The following is a 26,835-nucleotide window of genomic DNA, read 5'->3' as shown; positions in this document are numbered from 1 at the left end:
CAAGGGTTCTATTTATCAATTAGGGAACTGAGACTCAGAGACTGTTTTATTTGGTAACCAAAATCATGAGTGAATACCAGTGAGCCTTATTTCAATAGAGTGACTATTGCTAAAGTTATCACGGGGCAAAGAGTTAAGAAGTAAGAGGTTAAAATAAAGGTGATAGTTTAACAGTATCAGAAGTAGTAAAAGGGAAGTAAAAGAAAGTATTTTTAGAAGTAATAGGTAGAGAAAGATTCAAACTGTATAATAAAACAGTAGTCTATAATTATTCATTTAAACAGTGAATTTGTTGCCTAGGGTGCTTGTGTTCCCAATAAGAGAAAATTCCAACTCCACTAACAGAAGAAGGCTAGACAAAAAGGGAAATATTAAAAATGCTGAAGGTAGGATGGTTCCAGGGTTAGTTAATGCAGCTGTTCAATGATATAAGGAATCCATCTTTCCCCTCTGTCATCCTAGGCACATAAGTCTGTCCTCAGATAACTCTATTCCCACTGACAAAACTATACAGGTCAGCTTTTTGTCATTTTGAAAGCATTCAGAACTGTTAAAGGGAATCTTTTCCTCCTGTTTGTCTCTTTCCATAAGGAAGAAAACCGAGGCAGAGATTTCTCTTCATATCTTACCGGTCAGAAGGGCATAAATTGACTGTGCCTGAACCAATCATTACCATGGCAAGGGTGGCCCTTGTGGTTATCTGGTGACTCCTCATGGTTAATTGCCTGAGCTGGAGAATGGGGTCCACTGGAGAAGCAAATGGCAACCCACTCTAGTATGCTGGCCTGGAGAATTCCATGGACAGAGGAGCCTGGCGGGCTACAGTCCACAGGGTTGCAAAGAGTTGGACATGACTGAGTGATGAATACTTTAACTGTCACTTTTTCACCTCAGCCACCTAGTATGGAAGAAGGTGGGTATATAGACAAAATATGTTATTCTGTTAGGAAACAAGATGAGGAAAATGACTGTTGGTTAGGCAGTCCACATGCCTACAAATGAAGCTTAATAACCATTGTTTGATGCTATTGTTAGTACAGTATCCCCAAACCATTTCCCTTTTAGGAAGAGACGTGTGTCCATACTTCCTAATATCCAATTTCACCATTTATAGGAAGAAAGAGAGAGAACTATTGATTGCCTAGGAAAAGTACACACAACAGGAGTTTCTATTTCAAAGTGTTCATTGAAAGAGGCTGCTGTAAGACAACAAATGCTTAAAATGAAAGATTTCCAAAGAAATTTTATCTTCAAACTTTCACCTGATTTCCCTTTTGTGTATTAGCCAAAGGAGAATAGTCATTAAGCTTTTTGTGTACAACTAAGACTAAAAGAATCTGCAGATAATGACAGAAGATGCTATTTGTCAAAGGTGTGAAGCAGGAATACAACTGAAAACTACTTCACAATTAGATAAAACACAGAAGTAATTACGAAGGAAGAAAAAACACTCAGTACCTCAAATTTACCTTTATCCACTGATATTTTGTTCACATCACTGTTCTCTTTGTTCTATACTACACAGTTAATAATTCTTAACCTTCACCCCCCAAAAATGGGGGAAATTTTTCAATTACTGAAAACAGTAACAGTTATAAAATTCTCAATTATTAGGAAATGAGATGATTTACTTTCATCCTAAAATGCCACATTAGCACTATTTAATGACAATTTGAAAAATACATTTTATTTTCTGTTGTCACGTTAATCTAATTTACTTGGAAGAAAAACTTGTGACACAAGAATTTCATTCATGAGGACTGGTAGTGTGGTCCAGAAAGCTGCTAATTTATAAATATGTAATTCTTAGAAGAGTTTGTGAAGAGGAGAAACAATGCATGATCAAAAAGGGGGTTCAGTATAAAACCCTTGCTAAGTACACAAGAGGTCAAGTTCTGGAACCTCTGAAATCTTGGGTAATGGGGTAAATACCAATACATTAAACTGTTTGGCATCATCCTACAAAAGTCAATATCACTGATACTACTGAGCTCGCTCAGCATTAGAATCATGAGTTTATATCATGTAGTTGTTGTTTTTAGATAGGAAACAACTTCAGTATTCTTGCCTCGAGAACCCCATGATCCCGGAAAATGAACCCAACAGGTTGGCAGATGTCCAATATTCTACTGGGGAAGAGTGGAGAAACAGCTCCAGAAAGAATGAAGCAGCTGGGCCAAAGTAGAAACGATGCTCAGTTATGGATGTGTCTGATGGTGAAAGTAACATCCAAAGCTGTAAAGAATAATATTCCATGGCAACGGGTAATGTTAGGTCTATGAATCAAGATATTTAAGGTCAAAGACCAACAGAGTTTTGCCAAGAAAACACACTGGTCATAACAAACACAACAATGCAAGAGATGATGCAAGAGATGAATCTTCCAACAACACAAGAGATAAGTCTACACATAGACATCACAAGATGGTCAACACCAAAATCAGATGGATTATATTCTTTGCAGTCGAAGATGGGGTTCCATACTGTTAGCAAAAACAAGACCAGGAGCTGACTGTGGCTCAGATCATAAACTCCTTATTGCTAAATTCAGATTTAAATTGAAGAAAGTAGGGAAAACAATTAGGTCATTCGGGTATGACCTAAATCAAACCCCTTACGATTACACAGTGGAAGTGACAAATAGAGTCAAGGGATTAGATCTGATAGAGTGCCTGAAGAACCATGGATGGAGGTTCATAACATTGTACAGAAGGCAGTGATCAAAACCATTCCCAAGAAAAAGAAATGCAAAAAGGCAAAATGGTTGTCGGAAGAGGCTTTACAAATAGGTGAGAAAAGAAGAGAAGAAAAAGGCAAAGGAGGAAGGGAAAGATATACCCATCTGAACGCAGAGTTCCAAAGAATAGCAAGGAGAGATAAGAAAGCCTTCTTAAGTGAACAATGCAAAGAAATGGAAGAAAACAATAGAAAGGGAAAGAATGGAGATCTTTTCAAGAAAATTAGAGATATCAAAGGAACATTTCATGCAAAGATTGGCACAATAAAGGAAGAGATGGTAAAGATATAACAGAAGCAGAAGAGATTAAGAAGAGGTGGCAAGAATACACAGAACAACTATACAAAAAAGTTCTTAATGACCTGGATAATCATGATGGCGTGGTCACTAACATAGAGCAAGACATTCTAGGGTGTGAAGTCAAGGGGGCTTTAGGAAGCATTACTAAGAACAATGGCAATCCACTCCAGTATTCTTGTCTGGAAAATCCCATGGTCAGAGGAGCCTGGTAGGCTACATACAGTCCATGGGATTGCAAAAAGTCAGACATGACTGAGCGACTTCACTCGCTCACTCACTCACTAAGAAAAAAGCTAGTGGAGGTGATGGAATACCAGTTGAGCTATTTCAAATCCTAAAAGATGATGCTGTTAAAGCACTGTACTCAATGTGCCAGCAAATTTGGGAAACTCAGTAGTGACCACAAAACTGGAAAAGGTCAGTTTTCATTCCAATCCCAAAGAAGGGCAATGCTGAGCTATTTCTTTGTCTCAGATCTGGTTTCACAAATGGACCAAAAAGTCCCATATGAAATTATTGGTTTTAGTAGTTTTAGGCAGGTGGAACTATCCAGTGAAATTTAGTATGTCCCCCTATCTTTCTAATGGCTGCCAGAAGAAGCACCAAATGAAATGACAGTAGGGAAACAAATGTGACCAAGCTGTTCTGGAAAAATGCACATATAGCTTCTGTTCCAGAGAAGTGATCTGGGTCATTTTACAAGGCAGAGCTCCCCAACCCTATATTTCCTACAAAGGTCTAGAAGAGTATAAAAGAATATAATAAAGTGCATTATGTTAGCTAAACCTCATTCATCATTTACTAGAAGGATGTGCATGGACACAGATTATGGTGCACCAAATATAACATGTCAAAGATTAGACTTTGTTAGGGATTCAAACAGTATCATGATCTAGTTCTGCTCTTTGAGTTTATGTCAGTTTAGAAACCTTTACCTTCTCAGTTCAATCTCACCTAATCTTGCTAGAGAACTTTAGAGCAAAGACTACAAATTACATCAAACAGTGTGCTGGTCAGCTGCTAAGCCACAATAGATGCTTTTAGTCTTTTTCAAAGCAACTCAGAATGTATTTTTTCAGAAAGTCTGTTCAAATAGAGATCAACCTTCCCCCCCACCAAAAAAAAAAAAAACTAACAATCTATTAAAATAATTAAGTGACTCTAGGAAATACAAAAAAAATTTTTAAATCACACTTTTTTATTCTTTATCATAGAAATTACTAGTTATTTGGGGAGAAATAGGTGAAATGGCTCTTTTAAAGATTTTTTTATTTACAGTAAAAGCCAAGAGGCAAAGGAAATGGGAGAGAACTTTACAAAGGAAGATCAATTGGTAAGATAAGACTGTGCCATTACACAGTAAAGAGAAAAAGAATATCATAAAAGATGAGAAGATAGAGTTCTGCCTTTAATAATAATATTATATATCAACAATTTAAAATTTAAAAAATTTTTTTTAGTTTAAATAATGTTTAAAGTGAGCAAAACAAAGAAGTTTAGGATGTAGTTGCTGCACTGAGGAGTCTTCAGTCATGGAAGGAAACTGACAAAAGATATAAATGAGAGCTCAAGACAACAATGGAAATGGTGTCACAGGCTGTGTGTGTTTAGTTACCAAATGTGTGGTACAAATAGTAAATGCAATGTAGTTTAGAAGAAATAGCAATCACTTAGGGCTGGAAAGTTGCAGGAAATCTCCACTGAGAAGGAGAGATTTGAATCCCAATCTTGTTCTCCAGTTCCTCCTCACTCTCAACCCTCTCTCTATTCAAGTAATTGCCCCATTGACTAATCCCATGGAATTTGCCTTCATTCTAAATTCTTTGGTTTCCTGTTCTCTTTACTATTGCTTACCACTCAATATTCTTTCTTTCTCTTCTTTTTCATAAGACATATCCTCCCTTCCTTCAATTCATAGTTCCACCTGATTTACTTCCTCTCCATCATCTGATTCATTATGCCAATTCATCTTCTTTCTTATCCTTCTTGAAACTATCTTCTTCAACCATCCATTTTTAACTAGTCCTATTCTGTAGTCTATAAATGTACTAAGGTCACCCTTACTCCATGAAAAGTTCCTTTGACCTATACCCCTAGTATCCCTTGTTACCAGTATTCTGGAAGGCAAGAGCTGGGAGTTTCACTATTGAACATGCAGATTCTCACTTAATCCCCAGATTAATATGACATCTTTGCTCTCAGTTACCCTAGACATCCCCCAAAGTTCTATCACACTGCTCCATTCTCACACTATAGGCTTTTCTTCTCAATATCAACTTCAAAGGCTAAAGCTATTAAATCTATGGAGACTTCCCTAGCAAATTACCAATGGCATTTTTCACAGAATTAGAACCAAAAAAAATCTTGCAAATAGCCAAAGCAATCTTGAAAAAGAAAAATGGAACCGGAGGCCTCAGGCTCCCTGACTTCAGACTTATACTACAAAGCTACAGTCAACAAAAAAGCATGGTACTGGAACAAAAACAGAAATACAGATCAATGGAACAAGATAGAAAGTCCAGAGATAGACTCATGCACATATGGGCACCTTATTTTTGACAAAGGAGGCAAGGATACACAATAGAGAAAAGACAGTCTCTTCAGTAAGAGGTGCTGGGAAAACTAGACAGCTATATGTAAAAGAATGTAATTAAAACACTCCCTAACACCACACACAAAAATAAACAAAGTGTATTAAAGACTTAAACATAAGGCCAGATTCTGTAAAACTCATAGAGGAAAATACAAACAGAACACTTTTGACACAAATCATAGCAAGATCTTTTTTGATCCATCTCCTAGAGTAATGAAAATAAACACAAAAATAAACAAGTGGGACAAAATTAATTATACAAGTTTTTGCACAGCAAAGGAAGCTATAAATACTTGCAAACAAAGTGACCAACAAGGGATTAATCTCCAAACTACACAAACTGCTCATGCAACTTAATATAAAAAAATATTTTTAATGTGCAGGAGATCTAAATAGATATTTCTCCAAAGACATACAAATGGCCAGAAAGAACATGAAAAGATGCTCAATATCACTGATTATTAGAGAAATGCAAATTAAAGCACAAAAGGTATCATCTCACACTGGTCTGAAAAAAAATCTGGCCATCATCAAAAAATCTACAAACAACAAATGCTGGAAAGTGTGTGGAGAAAAAGGACCCTTCCTATACCCTTGGTGGGGATGTAAGTTGGTACAGCCACTATGGAGAAAAGTATGGAGGTTCCTATAAAAACTAAAAATAGAACTACCATATGACCCAGCAATCCCACGCCTAAGCAAAATCCACAATTTGCAAAGATACATGCACCCCAATGTTCACTGCAGCACTATTTACAATAGCCAGGGCATGGAACCAACCTAAACGTCCATCAACAGAGGAATGGATAAAGAAGATACAGTACATATATATAATGGAATATAGTTGTTAAGATGTGTCCGACTATTTGCAACCCTATGAACTGTAGCCCACCAGGCTCCTTTGTCCAGGGGATTCTCGAGAATACTGAAGTGGGTCACCATTATCTCCTTCTGAGTAATGGAATATTACTGGAATACTACTCAGTCATAAAAGAGAACAAAAAAATGCCATTTGCAGCAACATGGATGGACCTCGAGTTTGTCATACTGAGTGAAATATGTCAGAGAAAGACAAGTATCACATAACGTTGCTTATATGTGGAATCTAAAAAGTGGTACAAATGAATCTATTTATAAAATAGAAGTAGGGCTACAAATGTTGGAAATAAGCTTAAGGTTACCAGGTGGTAAAGTGGAGGAGGAATAAAGCTTTTCAGGTTTTATTTTCTATTAGGTCCTCATCCATTTCCATAGATATGTGGATACTCTATGTTCAAAAGAGTCAAACCATTCACTGTTCACCACTCTCTAAATGTCCCTTATATTTTCCATATCATATTTCCTCTACCTAGCATGCCCTCCTTCTAATATTTTCCTACTAACAATTTGTCAGAATAATAGAGCTCTCCACAAAACACAAATTCTCTTAGAGGAAAGAGCTTTCCCGGGCACCATGAGATTGAAATAATGTCTCCTCCACAAAATTTCTCTATTTCTTACGTCTCTACTCTCATTATAGTATTCACCACACAGTCTACCTTAATTTATAATGATATGTGTGTGTGTGTGTGTCTACTGTTGGGAAGTGAGCATGGAGATGAATAGAGTCCTGTCCAGAGCTATGACATCATAATGTAGTTATGTATTCAATATATATTGATTTTAAGGATGGATAAGAGCAGTGTAAGTAGAGAGAATAGGAAAAGTCCTAGGCAAAAGCAAAGAAAAAAGAAGGGAAAAGACATTTGGAAGATGGTGAATTAATTAGAACATTAATGAAATGAAACAGTGACATGAATCTTGACTAAGCAGGTGGAGTCAAGTGACAGGGTAAGGAATTTGGTCTTTATGCTGTCACATAAAAATTTTTAAAAACTTTGAATAAGCCTGAGTACCTAATATGAGTTTGGAGCCTACATTATCTATCAGTAAAGTAAAAATGATAATAGAAGCTACAACTGCTATATTGTTGGGAAGAATGAATGAAGGACTTCCCTGGTAGTCCAGGGGCTAAGAGCCATATTCCTGATGCAGAGGGCCCAGATTCAATCCTGGGGAACTAGATCCCACATGCTGCAGCTAAGAACCTGCACACTGCAACTAAGACCATCGCAGCCAAATAAATAAATAAAAATAAATATTAACAAAAAAAAGAATGAATGAGATAATCCAGACATAAACCTAGACCATAGTAAGCCTGATAACTATGCTAACTCCATTAATACAACATGTTACACACACACACACACACACACACACACACACACACATTATGTGATAATATCCATGATGTCAAAAATAAAGACAGTTTTTCAGGCTTTGACTTCTAGACTAGAGAAAGGAAAGAAAAAGACAGAGGGAGTAAAAGGAGAGCATTAATGTCCATGAAGTGACTTAGGCAGATGAGCTTCCCTAGATGCATACTTCCTTCTTTTATCTTTCTGTTCCTTCTCTTGTCTTAGCCTCCTGCTTTAGGCTTCCTTTTTTCCTCTTCCCTTTCTCACACAGCAAGATCCATGACCCTGCTTAGCCCTACACAGAGCCAGTGCTGGCCTCTGTGGGCCAAATTAAGTACATAGAAGCCACTGCCCACTCCTAGCAACAAAGTGGCCTGGAAGCTGCAGTGAGATGGGTCTCTGGACTCTAGCTCAGCAAGACCTCAATTGAGCTAATGTCCCCTGAGAAACATTAACCTTCATTTTGATATAGTGGGAGGGAAATAAGACTGGGGATGTTCTGTGGGCCTGGTGGCAAAGAGCACTATAGTACACTGAAAAAATCTCTCTGTCTCTGTTAGCATCAGAACCATATAAATGGCTATATTCCAACAGACTTTCAAGGAAAAGGAAAACCCAGTATGTGGACATCTCCGTGCTTTCTGACCTCACTGGGTGGAACAGCTACTCCAGGTGTGAGAACAGTTAAACGAGCATTTGGAGTATTCAGGGTGTTGAGCGCAGGTGTGTGTACGTTTGAAAGCTGCTGTTTTATAAGAAGTCCTAGGTGACTCAATAAACACAAGAGCCAGAGCAACGTAATCCCTTTAGCAGGGCTCTCCCCAGCTCAGATGCTCCCCTGCCAGAAACAACACATTTGGGGTTGGGAGGAGGGTGGCGCAAAGTGTAAATCACACACTGAGGTAATTGTTTCACACTTTCAAATAATTTACTTATTAGTTTTAAAGTGGTTTTTAGAAGCAATTCTGTATCTTGCCTTCCAGTTTTGTTTTGTGTAAATACTTCTAGATTTAAAAAAAAATGCTGATCCCCACTGTATATCAAAAAATACCTCAAATATGTTTACTATCTTCAAAATAGATCAGGCTGAGTTAAGAAATGTTAGTTCTGCCCATAAAAGAGGGCTGCTTTCCATAGAATGTAACTTTGTATCTAATACCATGCATCTCTGCAACTCTAGTGTTATAGATTCACAGATTAGGTACTCTTTGACTAAAAAGGAAAAAAATAGACTACCTACTGTTGTCAATGACATTTCTCTGTGCTGACTAGAGACACCAAAGAATTTCACTCTCCAAATCACCCAGCACTGGAAGTATAGTGTGAAAAATCAAGATAAGGTATGGTTTTCTACATCACATGGACCATGATAGGGCTGACCATTAGCTATCCTTTGACCTAATATATATTATATCGTCTCCATCATTTTTTTCAATCACCTAGTTAGAATGGCAGACTTCTTAAAAAAAAAAAATCTTATCTTGGGCCCACCCACACATCTGATAATATGCAAATTTAAATGCTTCAAGGAGATTAGAAGAACTATCTTTTATTCAATTCCATCACAAATTTAGTAACCACAACTGATCTTCAAAGAAATAACTCACTTTTGTTTCTGTCTTTCAAAAACACTTTTGAAGAAAAGTTGCCCTTCTGTTAACAACAAAAAAAAAAGAACTACTGAAGAATCCACAGTAGAAGAAAGAGCTCTCCCTAGGCACTACATTTCAGGACTGCTTATACAGTTCACCAGGAAAGGAACTGGATACTGGCTTTTAGGAAGAATTCTGTAAGGAAGAGGTGGAATTGCTAATGCATTTACTACTCATTTGCTTGCATCAAGAACCCTATTGCATTTCAGGCTGCCAACATCCTAATTAAGATGATCTAAATCTGAGGTGATCTATTATTCTAGATCTAAGATAGCTCAATCTACATTAGACAAGATGTAACAGTGTGTGCTTACAATGAGATGATAAGACCACTGAGCAGGAAAGCATGTCTTCCCTCATGTCTAACCCAGCACGGGGCAGAGCTCTCTGTCAGCGCTCAGTAAATAATGGCCAGGCCTTTGCTGGTTGTTTTTGTTTCTACTAATTCAATCATATGATACCATTTCTGGTTCCTCTGACAACATGTAACTGTGCTCTTGTTTTGAAAGAAGAAAAGAGTAAATTATCTCAAGTAATTCTTCATATACGTCAGTGCCACATACAAGTGTATGTGGGACTGACCACATATAAATGCAATTCCCGTTCAATATCTTAAGGCTGTTTCTGAAGTTCTATATTAAAGAACATGCAACTCCATAAGCATTTGAGCCAGAAAAGAAAAGAATGCAGAGACAATGCTTTGTCTCACCAATGCTTTAGAAGAATCTGGATCAAATTCTGTTCCAGGATAATAATATCCAGCTGCACTATTACCCAAGAGGTACTATATAATACAGAGACAAGATCATAAAAAGGGCCTTCCCTAATCAGCCTCTTTCTCTTCCTTCAGTTAAAGAAAGTTACCCATAGTTATTTGCATAAATACTAGGTAAAGACTCGAGTGTCTGGTAAACAAACAGAAAGTATGTGTTACTGTTAAGACTTGCCCTCTCTTGACATCTAACAAAAGGCTAGGTGGTTAGCAACATACCCAAGTCAGAGTACACACAGACACCACTTTCTCAGCCAGTACCTGAAACTGTCATTTGTAGGGCTGAGCAAACATATTTAAGAAATGTCCTTAAGCTTGCTCTTGTGCTATTGTTGAACAGATAACATTGATGACCTTCACGGTCTGATATCCATTTCCAAAGGGATGACAACTTCAATCTACAAACCTCAAAAGAAACCAGATAAAATAAGCACAACCCTAGAGTTCAAAGCAGCTAACCCTCTGCCTCCTTTCACTAAGTAAGTGAAGATCTTGGTTGGAACCCAGGCGAGGTCACCCTTTCTATTTGCTATAAAGTTTACTGAATTTACATTAAAATCTTCAGATAGTCTTTGTTTTGGGAATGTATATGTCTCTTTAAAGAGGACAAAGGAACCATTGCTGTGTGCTTTCAGTGATGCAAAGTTTGAGATGTCAGGCGGGGAAATCCCGGCCTTGATTGTAAGACATCCGTAATGATGGCAAGCTCTATAGGTAAAAAATAAAAACAGGCATAAGAACGTTTTAAAGGAGGCAATGTGCAAAATTTAAGAATGCCATTCTGCTTTCAGGATTTTTGTTTTTTTGCCTTGAGATGTCAGAAAAAAAAAAAAAGAAGAAGAAGGAATGTAGCCTTTGTTTGGAGTTAGACATTCACTGTGTTTTGAAATCCCTCCAGCTATACACCATACAGAATTTTAACATACTAAAAAAGCCTACTTCAAAATGATAAACTTTCACCAATCTATCTTAAAATAAAATATATAATTACAAGCATACATTCAATTCTTGGACTGTGTGTGCCAAAGCTCTATTTCTAGAATTGGTGGATTTTGTTCTCTATTTCCATGTATAAAAGATCTCACAGTCCTGGGAAAACACTTTTTTTAAAAAATGAAATACAACAAATAAGGTATGCTGCCGAGTCCTGGGGGAGAAGTTTCCCAGAGTCTTTGAATTTCCTCCTATCCTCCTTCTTTACAAGATTTCTAAGACCAAGCCCTTTTCTACAGTCTCTCAAACAAGGTAAAAAGAAAAATACCCCCTAGATATATTCCTTAGATTTTCTATTATGCTTCTCAAGTTCCCATAGCTTCTGATGTAAACCTAAGATGAATTCTAGAGTTATTTTTTATTATGTTTTAATTTTAGTTCCTCTTTTAGGTCTAAGATGAAATAGATGATCTTAACTGCTATGCTTGGAGATATACTTCAAGGCACAATTTGTACATGACCTGTGCAAGGTCATGTCACAGAAAGAGGGCCTACATGATAGACAGAGAGTGAAATTCAGCTTTTAGTCTTGCAGAACTCCAGGGTTTAAGCTTGTTCCATGTGTGCAATATGGCAATATGTCTGTTTAAACAGGACATTTTAGATACTTTCTGTATAGGGACCTCACTCTGACTTGAATAGTGTCAGTTAGAGACATGAGGAATTATTGCTCAAGTCACTGATCACTAAGGGTCATTTTTTGTCACATGAACCTGGGTGTGGCAAGCTGGCCTAATCTCGTCCAAAAGGTTGCAAGTTCTCTGTATGTGCTGTTCTCTCTGCCCATCAATTTCACTTGGGCAAAAATCCTTCCCCGTTTAAAACATCAACTGCCCTCTAAGTCTTTCCTTGCGGCCCCCACTTGGGGTTAGTTAATTCCTCCTCTGTTTACTCACAGAACCTTGTACACCCCTCCAGTATTCTTGTCTGGAGAATTCCATGAAAAGAGGAGCCTGGTGGGCTACAGTCCATGGGGTCGCAAAGAGTCAGACACGACTGAGCAACTAACACTTTCACTTTTTCACTTTCTACTAGAGTAATTGTTAGATTCTATTACAATTATTTGTTTGTTGTCTCCACCGCTAGATTATGCAGTCTGGCATATTTACCCACATCTCGGAATTCCTATGGGCCCAGTGCTGTAAGCATTTCAGATATGCCAACTCTTTAATCTATATCATAGTCCCTTGAGGTGGATGTCACCATTGCCTCCATAGTACAAATGAGGGATCTGAGGCAGAGAATTTCAGTCATTTTCTGAAGGACACATTGCTAGTAACGTCAAGTTGAACACAGACAGTCTGCCTTCTGAGTCTGAGCTTCTCTTATCATTCCTCATGCTTGCCCACAGGACTGAGGAAGGAGTTCATCAACATTAAGCAAATAGAAAGAATGACCATTCTGGTTTTGCCTCAGTTTCCTAAGTTTAAATTTAGAAATGGATTTTCTTTATCTTAAGTTGAGTTTACCTTCACTCTTGACTATGGATGAGTTCATTTGTCTAGAGAAAATTCAACCCAAACGGAGGAAGAGAGAACTGACTGGGAGGCAAAGGCCTGGGGTATGGCCCTCTCTGCCAGGTCAAAGTCTTAACTCTCACGCCTCCCCCAGGTTCACATCCTGAGATGCCTACAGAAGCCTCTCCTTTAGCTGCTTTCAGATGCACCACACTGTGCACATAGTATGACAGGAAATGCTTTGAACAGAAATACTGTTAACAGGAAAGCCCACTCATGTTATTCTTTGTAAACAGATGTGACTTAAGAAAGGCATCTTCACTTAGGAGATGATTCAAATACAGAGGATTTTTGTTGTTGTTGTTTTGTTTGGAACTGAGACATCCAAGTTCCAAACTTGGGTGACTGGTGACGGAAGTAAAGTCTGATGCTATAAAGAGCAATACTGCATGCAAACCTGAAATTTAGGTCCATGAATCAAGGCAAATTGGAAGTGGTCAAATTGGAGATTTCAAGAATGAACGCCAACATATTAGGAATCGGCAAACTAAAATGAACTGGAATGGGTGAATTTAACTCAGATGACCATTATATCTACTACTGTGGGCAAGAATCCCTTAGAAGAAATGGAGTAGCTATCATAGTCAACAAGAGTCTGAAATGCAATACTTGGATGCAATCTCAAAAATGACAGAATGATCTCTGTTCGTTTCCAAGGCAAACCATTCAATATCACAGTAATTCAAGTCTATGCCCCAACCAGTAATGCTAAAGAAACTGAAGTTGAATGGTTCTATGAAGACCTAAAAGACCTTCTAGAACTAACACCCAAAAAAGATGTCCTTCTCATTATAGGGGACTGGAATGCAAAAGTATGAAGTCAAGAAATAGCTGGAGTAATGGGCAAATTTGGCCTCAGAGTACAGAATGAAGCAGTGCAAAGGCTAATAGAGTTCTGCCAAGAGAATGCACTGGTCATAGCAAACACCCTCTTCCAACAACACAAGAGATGACTCTACACATGGACGTCACCAGATGGTCAATACCGAAATCAGATTGATTATATTCTTTGCAGCCAAACATGGAGAAGCTCTATACAGTCAGCAAAAACAAGACCAGGAGCTGACTGTGGCTCAGATCATGAACTCCTTATTACCAAATTCAGACAAATTGAAGAAAGTAGGGAAAACCACGAGACCATTCAGGTATGACCTAAACTAAATCCCTTATGATTATACAGTGGAAGTAACAAATAGATTCAAATAATTAGATCTGATACACAGAATGCCTGAAGAACTTTGGACGGAGGTTCGTGACATTGTACAGGAGGCAGGGATCAAGACCATCCCCAAGAAAAAGAAATGCAAAAGGGCTAAATGGTTGTCTGAGGAGACCTTACAAATAGCTGTGAAAAGAAGAGAAGCAAAAGGCAAAGGAAAAAAGGAAAGATATACCCATTTGAATGCATAGTTCCAAAGAATAGCAAGGAGAGATAAGAAAGCCTTCCTCAGTGATCAATGCAAAGAAATAGAGGAAAACAACAGAATGGGAAAGACTAGAGATTTCTTCATGAAAATTAGAGATACCAAGAGAACTTTTCATGCAAAGATGGGCTCAATAAAGGACAGAAACCTAACAGAAGCAGCAGATATTAAGAAGAAATGGCAAGAATACACAGAAGAACTACACAAAAAAGATCTTCATGACCCAGACAATCACAATGGTGTGATGACTCACCTAGAGCCAGACATCCTGGAATGCGAAGTCAAGTGGGTCTCAGGAAGCATCACTACAAACAAAACTAGTGGAGGTGATGGAATTCCAGTTGAACTATTTCAAATCCTAAAAGATGATGCTATGAAAGTGCTGCACTCAATATGCCAGCAAATTTGGAAAACTCAACAGTGGCCACAGGACTGGAAAAGGTCAATTTTCATTCCAATCCCAAAGAAAGGTAATGCCAAAGAATGCTCAAACTACTGCACAATTGCACTCATCTCACACGCTAGTAAAGTAATGCTCAAAATTCTCCAAGCCAGGCTTCAACAGTACGTGAACTGTGAACTTCCAGATGTTCAAGCTGGATTTAGAAAAGGCAGAGGAACCAGAGATCAAATTGCCAACATCTGCTGGATGACTGACAAAGCAAGAGAGTTTCAGAAAAATATCTACTTCTACTTTATTCACTATGCCAACGCCATTGATTGTATGGACCACAACAAATGTGGAAAATTCTTCAAGGGATGGGAATACTAGACCACCTGACCTGCCTCCCAAGAAATCTGTATGCAGGTCCAGAAGCAAGTGTTGGAATCAGACATGGAACAACAGACTGGTTCCAAATTGGGAAAGGAGTACGTCAAGGCTGTATATTGTCATCCTGCTTATTTAACTTCTATGCAGAGTACATCATGAGAAACGCTGGGCTGGATGAAGCACACGCTGGAATCAAGATTGCAGGGAGAAATATCAATAACCTCAGATATGTAGATGACACCACCCTTAGGGTAGAAAGTGAAGAACTAAAGAGCCTCTTGATGAAATTGAAAGAGGAGAGTGAAAAAGTTGGCTTAAAACTCAACATTCAGAAAACTAAGATAATGACATCTGGTCCCATCACTTCGTGGCAAATAGATGGGGAAACAGTGGAAACAGTGACAGACTTTATTTTTGTGAGCTCCAAAATCACTGCAGATGGTGACTGCAGCCTTGAAATTAAAAGACCCTTGTTCCTTGGAAGAAAAATTATGACTAACCTAGACAGCATATTAAAAAGCAAAGACATTACTTTGCCAACAAAGGGCCATCTAGTCAAAGCTATGGTTTTTCCAGTAGTCATGTATGGATATGACAGTTGGACTATAAAGAAAACTGAGCACTGAAGAACTGATGTTTTTGAACTGTGGTGTTAGAGAAGACTCCTGATAGTCCCTTGGAGTGCAAGCAGATCCAACCAATCAATCCTAAAGTAAACCAGTCCTGAATATTCATTGCAAGGACTGATATTGAAGTTGAAACTCCAAAACTTTGGCTACCTGATGCAAAGAACTGACTAATTTGAAAAGACCCTGATGCTGGAAAAGATTGAAGGTGGGAGGAGAAGGGGACGACAGAGGATGAGATGGTTGGATGGCATCACCAGCTCAATGAACATGAGTTTGAGTAAACTCCAAGAGTCGGTGATGGCCTGGAGTACTGTAGTCCATGGGGTCGCAAAGAGTTGGACATGACTGAGCGACTGGACTGAACTGAGACATCCAAACCAGTAAGAGTCAGATATATTTATTTTTTCTCCTAATATTTAAATTCACATCTCAAGTCCCTTCAGATCAATGTCAAGTATGTCACCTTTTAATCACTTTTTAATTCTGCATTTTACATATATTTATTTTCTGGATTCAAATAATTCTTACTCATTGTAGATACTTAGAAAATTCAAAGGTATTTTTAAATATATAATTGCATACTATAGGCCTCTTCAAATGTTTGAAAATTCTCTTCTAAAACACTTGTTTTAAATGGTTATGTAATCTTTCATTGGGATAAGATGTAGCATAGTTTAATTAAACAGCCCCTATTTCTGAACATTTTTAAAGTGTGAAAGTGTTAGTCACTCAGTCGTGTCCAACTCTTTGCAACACTGTGGATTGTAGCCCACCAGGCTGCTCTGTCCATAGGGAATTTCCAAGCAAGAATACTGTAGTGGGTTGCCATGCCCTCCTCCAGGGGAGCTTTGTGACCCAGGGATTGAACCCAGGTTTCCTGCATCACAGACAGATTCTTTACCATCTGAGCCACCAGATACCAATGGTTTGGTATTGGAAGTAACAAGAAGACAGATATCCGTTCACACTGTTTTGAGGATCCCAGTTATGTGAGGATCATACGGCCCCGTAGGAAGAGGTTTTCTGGGAGCTGTGGAATGCAGATTCTGGGGCCCTACTCAGGTGACTGATTCATTTGAGGTGGGGCCTGAGGAAGGCGGTCCTATTTTTGAGAAATGATAACATTGCCTCTCTTTTCATAATACCTTCTCCTCATTGTGTTTAGCTATCTTCTTTATTTCATCTGTCTCCCACAGAATGAGCGATAGTGTCCAATTCAAGTTGGCCCTGGTGAATAGAGCCACAGGGCCTTATGAACGCAGGTGACTGCACCATCTCTGCTCATCCACCTTGTACCGCTCCACCTCCACCCCGCCTCACCCCACTTACCCAGCCATGCTCCACACCAAAGCCAAGGACAGGTCTTCATTCTATGAGTCAATGATGTCATTTCCTTGATCACTCCCAAACCCTCCCCTTCAGCCCCACAGCCACACAGCTTCGCTTGCATACTCCCCGCCCCTCAATAGCTGCAACAGCCTGTTCACAGAACGTCACTTCCTCAAGGAAGTGCTCCCCCATACTTGGATCCCGATCACTTCTCCCAGCCCAGCGTCTGGCTGCTCCCTTTGCTTTTCTTTCACAGTCCATCGTGGTTTATAAAAGCATGATTATGAGATTTAAGTCTGTCACCCCACTTCACCACAAGCTCCGTGAGACAGGTACTGAAGCTGATTGTTCATCACTGTGTCCCACCCTGAGTAACCAGTAACAGGCAGTGCTTTAGGCGGTGTTGAAAACGGGCTCTGGGGCCAAAGGGCTCAGATTCACATCCCAGCTCTGCTACCTAACACCTATGTGACCGTAAGCCATTTACTTAACTTCTCTGTGCCTCCATTTTTTTCCATTAGGAATTATAATAGTACTGCCTTAAGGTATATATAGTTTGTTGTGAGAATTAAATGAGAGAGTACACAAAAAGTAATGTACGACACAATAGCTGGCATGTAGAATGCATCCAACACAGGGTAGCTTTTAAAAAAGTAATCACTCAGTATATTTTTGTTCAATAAATAAAACACAAAAGAGTTTTCAGGCGTGTCCTTTCTCATCATCACTGCCCCCTACTCCAACTAAAGCATCAGCCCAACCAACTTCCACTATAGTCTGCTCCTTGAAAGAACAGCATTTCTGCCCTGAGAAGTCTGCTGAAGACACTCCCTGTTCCCCGTTATTAGTTACAGCTCTGATTCTTTCATCACGTCACTTCCTAAAATATGTGCTCATGTGCCAAGCCACCTCTCTTCCTTCCTTTAAGTATTTCCTGAAATGTGACCTCCTCCATGGAGGCTTCTTTAAAAGGAACTGAGCTCATCATTTCATCCTCTGTTTCCAACAAATAAGGTAAAGTTTGTTGTTTAAGATTCCAAAGCTATAAACCACCTGAGCTTTTCAACTAGCTGCATGGCCTCACCACTGCAGAGTAGGTTGGGTTTCTCCTTGCCTGAACTTAAGAATGTGAGACTCAGAGGGCAGAGGGTTTGTTTAACTTGCTCTGTATACATGTAGCCCAATGACAATCCACATGGAGGCTGAATAAATGTGACTTGATGATGATTTAATTACTTTGTCCATGCCAGGAATAGAAGCCATGAACTCTTAAATCTGTTTCCCCCATTTTATAGTATGTTTCCATGCTGAGTCTATTATGAGACCTGTTTTCTGCATTAACTTTCACAAAAGAACAAATACAAAAGGAAAGAGAGATTGAATGAAAATATCAAATTAATAAAATTATCTTCCACATCATGAGTCCAAAGATACCTCTAGAACCTTGGCACACTGTATTATGAGTGTGCCAAATGAGGCCACACCTTGGTCTCATTTAAAATTCAAGTTCATATGCTTTACAGATTATTTTGTAAATCTAAAATAGATAACCAAAACAAGTCAATATTCATTTTTAAAGTACTTGTTGTATTTGGTGCATGCACCATTATGGAGAACTTACACTCAGAGCAAAAAGATTTGTAGCAAAGCATATGACCTTCTTCCCACTACAATGACCATCCCCTAATTAGGCAATGCATCTGATAGTCATTAACAGGAATGAGATAATGAATCACTTTCTCTCTTCTTTGTTAATTTGCTGTAACCAAGCGGCTAATGGATGTCAGAGCTGAGTGATTGCACTGATTATAGTGATTTATAGTTGCAACAAAACAATTTAAAACCATTCTGATTATTCATGTTAAAGATGCTTTATGTTTTGTTTACTAAATGTTTTATGTCCCCCTTTCTTCTACCCTTAAAGTACTGTCCCCCTCCTACTCTGCCACTTTTCACAGAAAGACCCTGGAAAACTTGAAAGTTGTAGGAGGCTTTTTTTATTGTTTTAAACTAAGCCATTTCATTTTGTTTATACATACCTATACATAGAGAGAGAGAGATAAAGTTTACCCAGTAGAAATGAAAAGCCTTAGGGGTAGAAAGAAAACTTCAGTGGTGCCTAGTTCAAAAGAAGACAGAAATAAGAGGAAATAAGGCAAACTTCAAGCCACTTACCTTGGGGCTTCCAGTCCCTTCCTCGCCCTCCACAGACACATCAGTAGCCAGAATCTCGGCTTTGATGGTATCCAGAGCCCGGAGAATCCAGCTGTGTTGCCGTTTGATTTGCCTCTGCAGCTCCTTCCATTGACTTGCAATCATCCGCAGCATGTCCTTCAGTCCTTCTCCAAAGGAGGGGGAAAGCACACGTTAGCGACTCGGCTGTGTTTTTACCCAGTATTGTTTTTCATTTAAGATTAGATGGATATTTCCAACAATAAACATAATTTTAAGCAACCATTACCATCACCTGCCTCTCAGAACCGAGACTGGGGGCTTTTGACTTGACAGAAGGCATAAGGACACAAAAATGGGAAAACCCCTTAGATGCATGGTTTAGAATTGACTTAGATTTAACACATGGACTAAAAAAATGTATACAGAACCAAAATCACGATACATAAAAATTATTAACACTCTAGCCTCACATTCCAAATAAAAGGCCCTGTGTATATCTTTTTGTGGAGACTTTATGATGATCAGAAAATGTATGGAAATAAGTAAAGGTAATTCGACTTGAAATACAGTAAATGGGCCAAATTTAAGACAGCAATCTTTAGCATTAGCACATCAGATTAAAGCTGCTCTTTTCTTATTGGGCTGTGGTAAGCTCAAAACAAGTGGCAGACTAATTCATCCTGTCTAACAGTCTTTGACTACCAGGATAAGTATAACCAAATGACAAAACTATTTTTTATTTACAATCCGTTTCTCATAAATACACTAATACTGGGGTAAGAACTGGTCTAAGGCTAAAACTCTGCCTATGCAATGACCAGCAGAGAACATGCAAAACGGTCATGTGTGTGAATTGGCAGGGAAATAATCAGGTGTCTCTAGACTGCCTGCCTTATATCTGTAATGATACCTGCAAGTACCCGGATGCATATGCATTGTAACTATATGCACAATTCTCATTCATTATCTTAATGTTATTTCCAGAGCACCTACATCAAAAAGCATGTCAATGTGAAGTTCTCAGGAATGTGATTTCAAATGAAACTCGGGTGAACAGCAAGCCCCAAATAAAATGAACAGACCATTTGGAGGCAGTATTTCATCTTATAAGTATCACAGCATTGTATGCAGTATATGAAACATTTATAAATCTTGAAGGTCAATCTGATAATGTAAATATTAATAATACATAAGGAAGTGAATATATGCAGTAATTTACAGCAATGCTTCTTCATTCTTAATAGTCTGGAGACATAAAGACTTGCAATATTTCACGAGGATTTACCTGCTTTGTGAGATGCAATAAGCTCAAGAAGTTGGTGTCCTTCCTCCTCCACAGCTTCCTTGAGTGCACAATGACTGTCTACATTCAACTTAAAACTCTGCAAGGAAAAATATGAGCATCAAACCCTGGCAAGGCCATTAAACATAAAACATCCATATAAAATTACTTGCTACTTTTTATCAAGAGCCACACAGTTCAATTTACCCAATAGACAAACTAATTTGCAATACTAAAAGCTATTGATATTTGGGATCTGGGCTCAAAATGTTTCCATTAGATTAGCAGAGTGCATCTGTTTGGAAACAGCTGACATATCTAGAAATTCATTAGGTTTTTATGAAAAGTCACATCCCGTAGGCTATATCAAGAGTAGCAGTGTTCTACAATATATACTGAAATTCTACCAGCACATATGAGGTCTTTTCTTCACCTTTTAGAAACATTAGTGCTAGCACTATTTATGAAAGCATAAAAAATTGGCAACATAAATTATGTGCACATATATAAATCCATTAATATAGTAGGGTTTGATTCAGCTGTTTTTCAGATATCACACAAATTATAGAATACTGAGGTGAATTTAGGTGCTGTAGAGAGGAGTCAAATGTTTTTTAAATGTTTGAATTTTAAGCTTATTCCTTACAATGTGACATTGCTTTATAAATAAATACATCAAGCACATGAGGGGCATTTTTCACTTATGATAGTTACCCAAAAGATAAAAACTGTTCTTACTGGTGAATTTCAACTCATAGAAATTTCTTGCAGGAAGCTTTCCATAATGTCTTTCATAGAATTAATTACTCCCCTCTCTCAGCTTCCTCTGTTCCTTATATCTGCTTCTATTGAAGAATTTATCATACTGAATTCTGCTTTATTCCTATATTTGGCTACCAAATTATTACAATCAAAGACTTGCCAGTTTCACATTTATTTCCAACTCATGTCACATACAAGGTGTTCAATAAATGTTTGCAGGAATAGTGGATATCTGCTGAACTGGATCAATAGGACTCTCTGAAGGGGAAAGTTTCCATTTTAATATTTCAAGAAACAGGGATGGTTTTTCCAAAGATTTTTTTCCATCTCTGGAATGTTATAAGGTGTTCCAAACACAGGAGGTCTGATGGAGACTAATCATAGTAACCAATATGTTGAATCAATGATTAGTCTTCAGAGTGAAAATCCAGCCCAGTCCTTGACTTGATTAATCTGAAAAAGTATGGATTTTGAAAGACTATGTGCCAAATTCTGGCTTCTCTATAACAGGACTCCAAAATACATGACATATTTTGCTCTCACTAAACACTTGTTGAGCAATGGCTCTATGTACTTACACTGAATTTAGTATTAAGAATAATTGACAAGTGTGAGATGATACAGTGTCATCTGGAATATAATACAGGTGAAAGAGGTTAAACAATCATAAGCTATGAAATCAGGTATTAATTTTTCCCATTCTTTCACTCATTCAGAAACCATATTGTGCTTCTTCTGTACATTGGAGAGGGTAATAGCAATTTAAGGAGTATAAGGCATGGTCCTGCACATCAAAAGGCACCTGAACCATCTTGGAGGTTCAAGGTGAATCTTTTTCGTAGTGGAAAAAAGGGGTCTTTTAAAGATCCGAAGAAAAGGCAGAACAATCAAAGCAAGCTGAAAATGAAGGAGGTAGGAACATAATCAGAACTTGGAGTATAAAGATAAGAATTTTTATTTTTTTAAAAATGACTCCAAAATGATGAATCATTTCATCTTACTAGAGGCATAAGAAACAGTAAAATTGCAGCACCATATGACAGAAAGGAACATTAAATTTCCCTGAGGGTTGTTCACTATTTCTTGTATTGTCTTCTTTCAACTACAGGTATTTGGTCGAATAACATTAAGTATGGCAATGTATCAGAAGCTTGATGCTTCTGGTCAATATACTAGTTATTAAAAATTAAATTATTATGATTTTATAGCCAAAACATGGGTGTTATTTACTTTCTGCCACGGCAGTGGAGATCCTCAGCTCTGAAGTAATGCCATGCAGATTGAGGTACGTTTGTGTGTTTCAGGGAGAAGGGACACAGAAAAGAAAAATACTTGCGATCAGCCCAAGAATGCCAACACTTAGGAAGAAATCTAGGAAGAAATCTATTCTATAGATGATTTCCTCATAACTGTAAATTTAGCCCAGTGCTCTCTTTGATTCTGTTTACCTAAAACAGACAAGTGTTGAATGTTGGAAATCATGAGCTTCCGAAGGCATGCATCAGACCCACGTCTCAACAAAAGAGAACCTTAGGACCTGTGAGTAGGTTGCATAATTTGACATAATTGAGGCCAATAGTACAGGATAGAAGCAGTTGGATCTGGTTCTGCCTCAAGATGATGTGGAAGGATTTGATTAGGACATTGAAAAAAATGGTGTTCATTACTAAGAAAAAGATAAGCTGACAAGCTTTATGCTACAGAAAAGAACCACTTAATATAACTACAACCCAAACGATATTGCTTGGTTTTCAGGTGCATCCATTAACGATTAATAACATCAAGTAAGGAATGCACAATGGGCCTCTGAGAAGGCAGACAAGCCAGCACATGAACAAAATTGTCAATGAAATTTCTGGCTGCTAAAGAATTCTGTAATAAACTCACCTGATTCTGTGCCCACCTCTTCCCTAGGGAAGGAAGCTTAAGCAAAAGACTTTTTTGTTGTTGTTGTTTCACTTGACACTTAAGACACATTTCCATTCCTGTGCTACTAACATGTTTCCTCAGCAATGCCTTATGACATATGGTCCCTCTGCAGCATCCATAGCACTCCCTGAAAATGCAGGGCATTCTCTGGAGGTTTAATTTATGGCAACAACAAGGCCATAGGCAGGTGCCACAGATCTACATCACTAACGATGATGTGAAATTCCATAACTATGAGTAATCTGGGGCTTACGAGATACTACATCTTTTTTTAGTGTTTTAGAGCAGCATAGAACTGAACATCCAGAAGAGAATAACTAAAGACATGAAAGATACAGTGGCTGAGACAAAGGACCAGATGATCAAAAAGATGATACATCAGAGGTTGACCAGTGGGTATTCCCTTTAGTTCAACCTTCAGCCTCACCAGTTGTATATATATATATATATATATATGGGTGCCTTACTCCTTGTCAGGATCCAAGTTCAGGTAAGGCACAATGACTGTACTTTGATCATGATAACACTTTACCAAGTAGATAAAGTACTACATCTTTATCCATACTATCCCATCCAAATTTCTGCAGATCTCAGTTTGATGGAAATATGGAGATCACAAGGATATGAAATGAAATCATGGAAATGTATGCCTTGATACACAAAACTACGACAAATGTGAAGAATGTTATTCATGAGGGCTCATAAGAATTGATAAAAAATCTCCTGGTATACGAAATAGTGGGAAAGACCATAAGCACATTCAGAGGTTTCAAGATCCAAAATGTCTGTTTTAGCAGAATCATATCATGAACACAGACCTTCCACTGTCCCCATGGAATATTGTTAATGTGGGTCAGGTCCATTGAGGTCCATGAATTTTATGTTTGTGAACAGAGAGGCCAAAAAGAATTACTGCATCTTTCCTGACATAATTTTAGTTTTCTTTTTAATAAAGCAAATGTTTGACTCAATAGTTATTTATTGAGTAGTCTCTACCAGATCTATAGATACAAAAGTTAACAGTACACAATACACATGCAACAGATAGTCTGTTGGGTAAAAGAGATCAAAAGCAAATAGCTATATATGACCCAGTAAAGAAATAATATGTAATCAGGGCTTGATGTATAACAGAGAGTGGCAGGGCCTTCAGCTGAACAGCGATACGCCATGTTCAATGAGATTTAGCTTTTTGAAAGTACCATGCTGGCCAAACAAAAATAAGACTGTAGGTTATATTCCGTATGAGTATGACAGTGCTGAATAGATACTGAAGGAGCTCAACTGGGAGTCAGGTTCCGCAGAGCCCGGTGGGGAGCTCGTGGAGAAAGGACTGGATTTCCACATGGGGCTGGAGACACCTTGTCTTGCAGCAGGAAGCTGGGAGGCAGAAGCAGCTTGGTGTGGCTAAGACAAGGTGGAAGGAGAGCTGGGAGCTGTGGCTACATGTGATAATTACCTCTAAGAGTCACAGAAGAAGCAGAAGAAGATGTTGACAACATGAGAGAGAGACTGGCAGAATTCTGTGTTCTAGAAACATCTTTCTAGCTGTTATGTAGAGTTGATTTTAAAAGGGCGGACAAGGAGACCATTTAGGAGGCTGCTGTGGTAATACAGGCCAGATGTTTCTGCAAGCTCATATTTTTTTTAATTAAAAAAAGGTATGCTTTTTCTTCTAAATGAATGGAAGAAGGAAGAATGGAGACAATCTTCTGCCTTTTTAAGTTTTTCTCAGTGCGTGAGAATAGCATGTGCCAGAATTTAGTTCTTTGGCTGTTCTGATGATAAATACCAGAGTTTTATTAGTCAGGAGTCTCCAAATGTGAAAGACATATTGAACTGATGAACTTTTACTCCCACTGTCATTTTAAAGAGATGGTATATATGCTGATGAATAAGACACCTGATGACACTTTTTCTTCACACAAAAGATTTTTACTACCCTAAGAAAATGAAAACTTGCTTTTTCACAAGGACAGGAGGTAGAATGTGTGTTCAGTCAGAGAAGCAGAGACTTGAAAAGTCACCTGCTACCTGTCTCAGGCCAACTCTACCCGGGCTCTATTCTGAGCTGTGCCTAGTACCATCCTGCGTCCCCCGAAGGGCTCTTGATGGGAAAGAAAGCCATGATCCCCTGTGGAGAGCCTGGCAGTTTCTCTCCTGCTCGTCCCAATGCCATCGATAGAGAATGGTCATATGGTCCTCAAAATATAATATATACCTTCCAAATGCCATATGTGCCAAAAATCAAAAGATTTTTATGAGTAAATATTTATTTAAGAACCTCCTAAAAACTTGATAAGACACTACACAGCCATTAAAATGAAGACTATGAATTGACATGAAAAACAGAACACATTACAAGTCAAAAAAATGAAAGTTCAGTGTTGGTGGTATAGTGGTGAGCACAGCTGCCTTCCAAAAAAAAATGAAAGTTCAAAATTGTATCTATGATACAATGGACAGACCCAGTGTGTAGAAAAAGAAGAGAGTAGGGAAATGCAACTAATGTTAACACAGACTATGCAGTTAGGACTTGGAGTGAACTTAGTCTGGTCTTATGGAACGAGTTCTTGGGGCTTTAGCTTTCTGAAACATAAAATGTAATATTATCTAACTTCAAGTTGTTGTGATAATTAGTGGCAATGACTGGAAAGTATTGAAGCAGTGTCTGGCAATGAGTGGGGCTAAAGAAAAACCATTATAGACTTTCAAACTCATTGCCTCTGTTTTCCAAATGTTCTGTGCAGTAGGTGGTACTTCACGGCATTGTTAGGTGAAAAGTGGCACTTCCTGTTGAGGCTGTCTGCACTCCTCAAGCACTGATGCCAGGTTCTCTTTGCTTCTGGGCTAGCACCCAGCACAGGCCTGCCAGAGAGGACATGGAACACAGATGCTGCTCCCTGGGAGTCCAGGGAGTGGGGGACTGACAGACCAGTGGTCTGGGTCTTCATTTTGCCTCAGGTGTGTGCCCTTGCACAAGTCATCTAACCCTTCTGGGCTTCTGTTTCCTTATCTACAGTCCAGGCATTTGGACTCAACATTTTCCAGTTCTTGGACACTTTGATTTTATCTTTAAGCCAGACAGTTAAGGACAGATGGTTCAGGAGAATTTTTATTTATTCTAAACTAGAAAATTTTCAAAGGGGGAAGAATCCCAAAGGCCATCTAACCATTCATCTACCCTAGGGCAGCTCTGTCCCTCTACCATTCCATGCAGATGTGTTCATTCTATTTTTAACTATCTCCAGGAAACTTTCTTCTAACTTCTCATCCTGAGTCCGCAACATTTCATCTCAGGAATGTGAGAGCTTTGTGAAGAGCAGCATGAGCTTCCCTCCGCTTTAGATTGTTTTGCCAAGTCATCTCTCCAGTGTAGGAGTTGGAGATCAGAAATACTGTGAGGATATGCCAACAAAATCCACATGTCCAATCAATCACCAAGTTCTGCCAATTTATTTCTCATCCTCACCACTCTGTATCGACTAATTCAGGCCCACATTGCCATCCCTTGACAGGCTGACTTCAACAGCCTCCAGTCATGACCCCCTAAAAACTACATTTTTTTCTTTATTTGTGGCATGCCTATGAAGGTGCAGGCATCATCTTAAGCTTGAGGGATGTGGCTGTGAGCAAGATAAATATAGTTCCTGGCCTCACAGCACCCACAGCCTAGAAGTAGAGATAGGAGGTGGAGGAGTGTGCAACTTAAAAACAAGGAGTTACACTTGA

General features: G+C 38.5%; 1 protein-coding gene across 1 annotated transcript in view; it reads right to left on the bottom strand.

The window, feature by feature from the left end:
• AKAP6 (A-kinase anchoring protein 6) overlaps window positions 1-26,835 on the bottom strand; it is a 441,039-nt gene that overhangs the window by 215,453 nt on the left and 198,751 nt on the right. Inside the window, exons 6-7 of the mRNA XM_065906586.1 lie at window positions 20,416-20,512; window positions 19,131-19,294 (exon numbers count right to left, since the gene is read on the bottom strand). Coding sequence (XP_065762658.1) covers window positions 19,131-19,294; window positions 20,416-20,512 — 261 coding nt within the window. The remainder of the gene's footprint in view (window positions 1-19,130; window positions 19,295-20,415; window positions 20,513-26,835) is intronic.

This window comes from Muntiacus reevesi, chromosome 15 (assembly GCF_963930625.1).
Source record: "Muntiacus reevesi chromosome 15, mMunRee1.1, whole genome shotgun sequence".
Taxonomy (NCBI): domain Eukaryota; kingdom Metazoa; phylum Chordata; class Mammalia; order Artiodactyla; family Cervidae; genus Muntiacus; species Muntiacus reevesi.
This window is presented reverse-complemented; position numbering and strand designations above follow the sequence as displayed.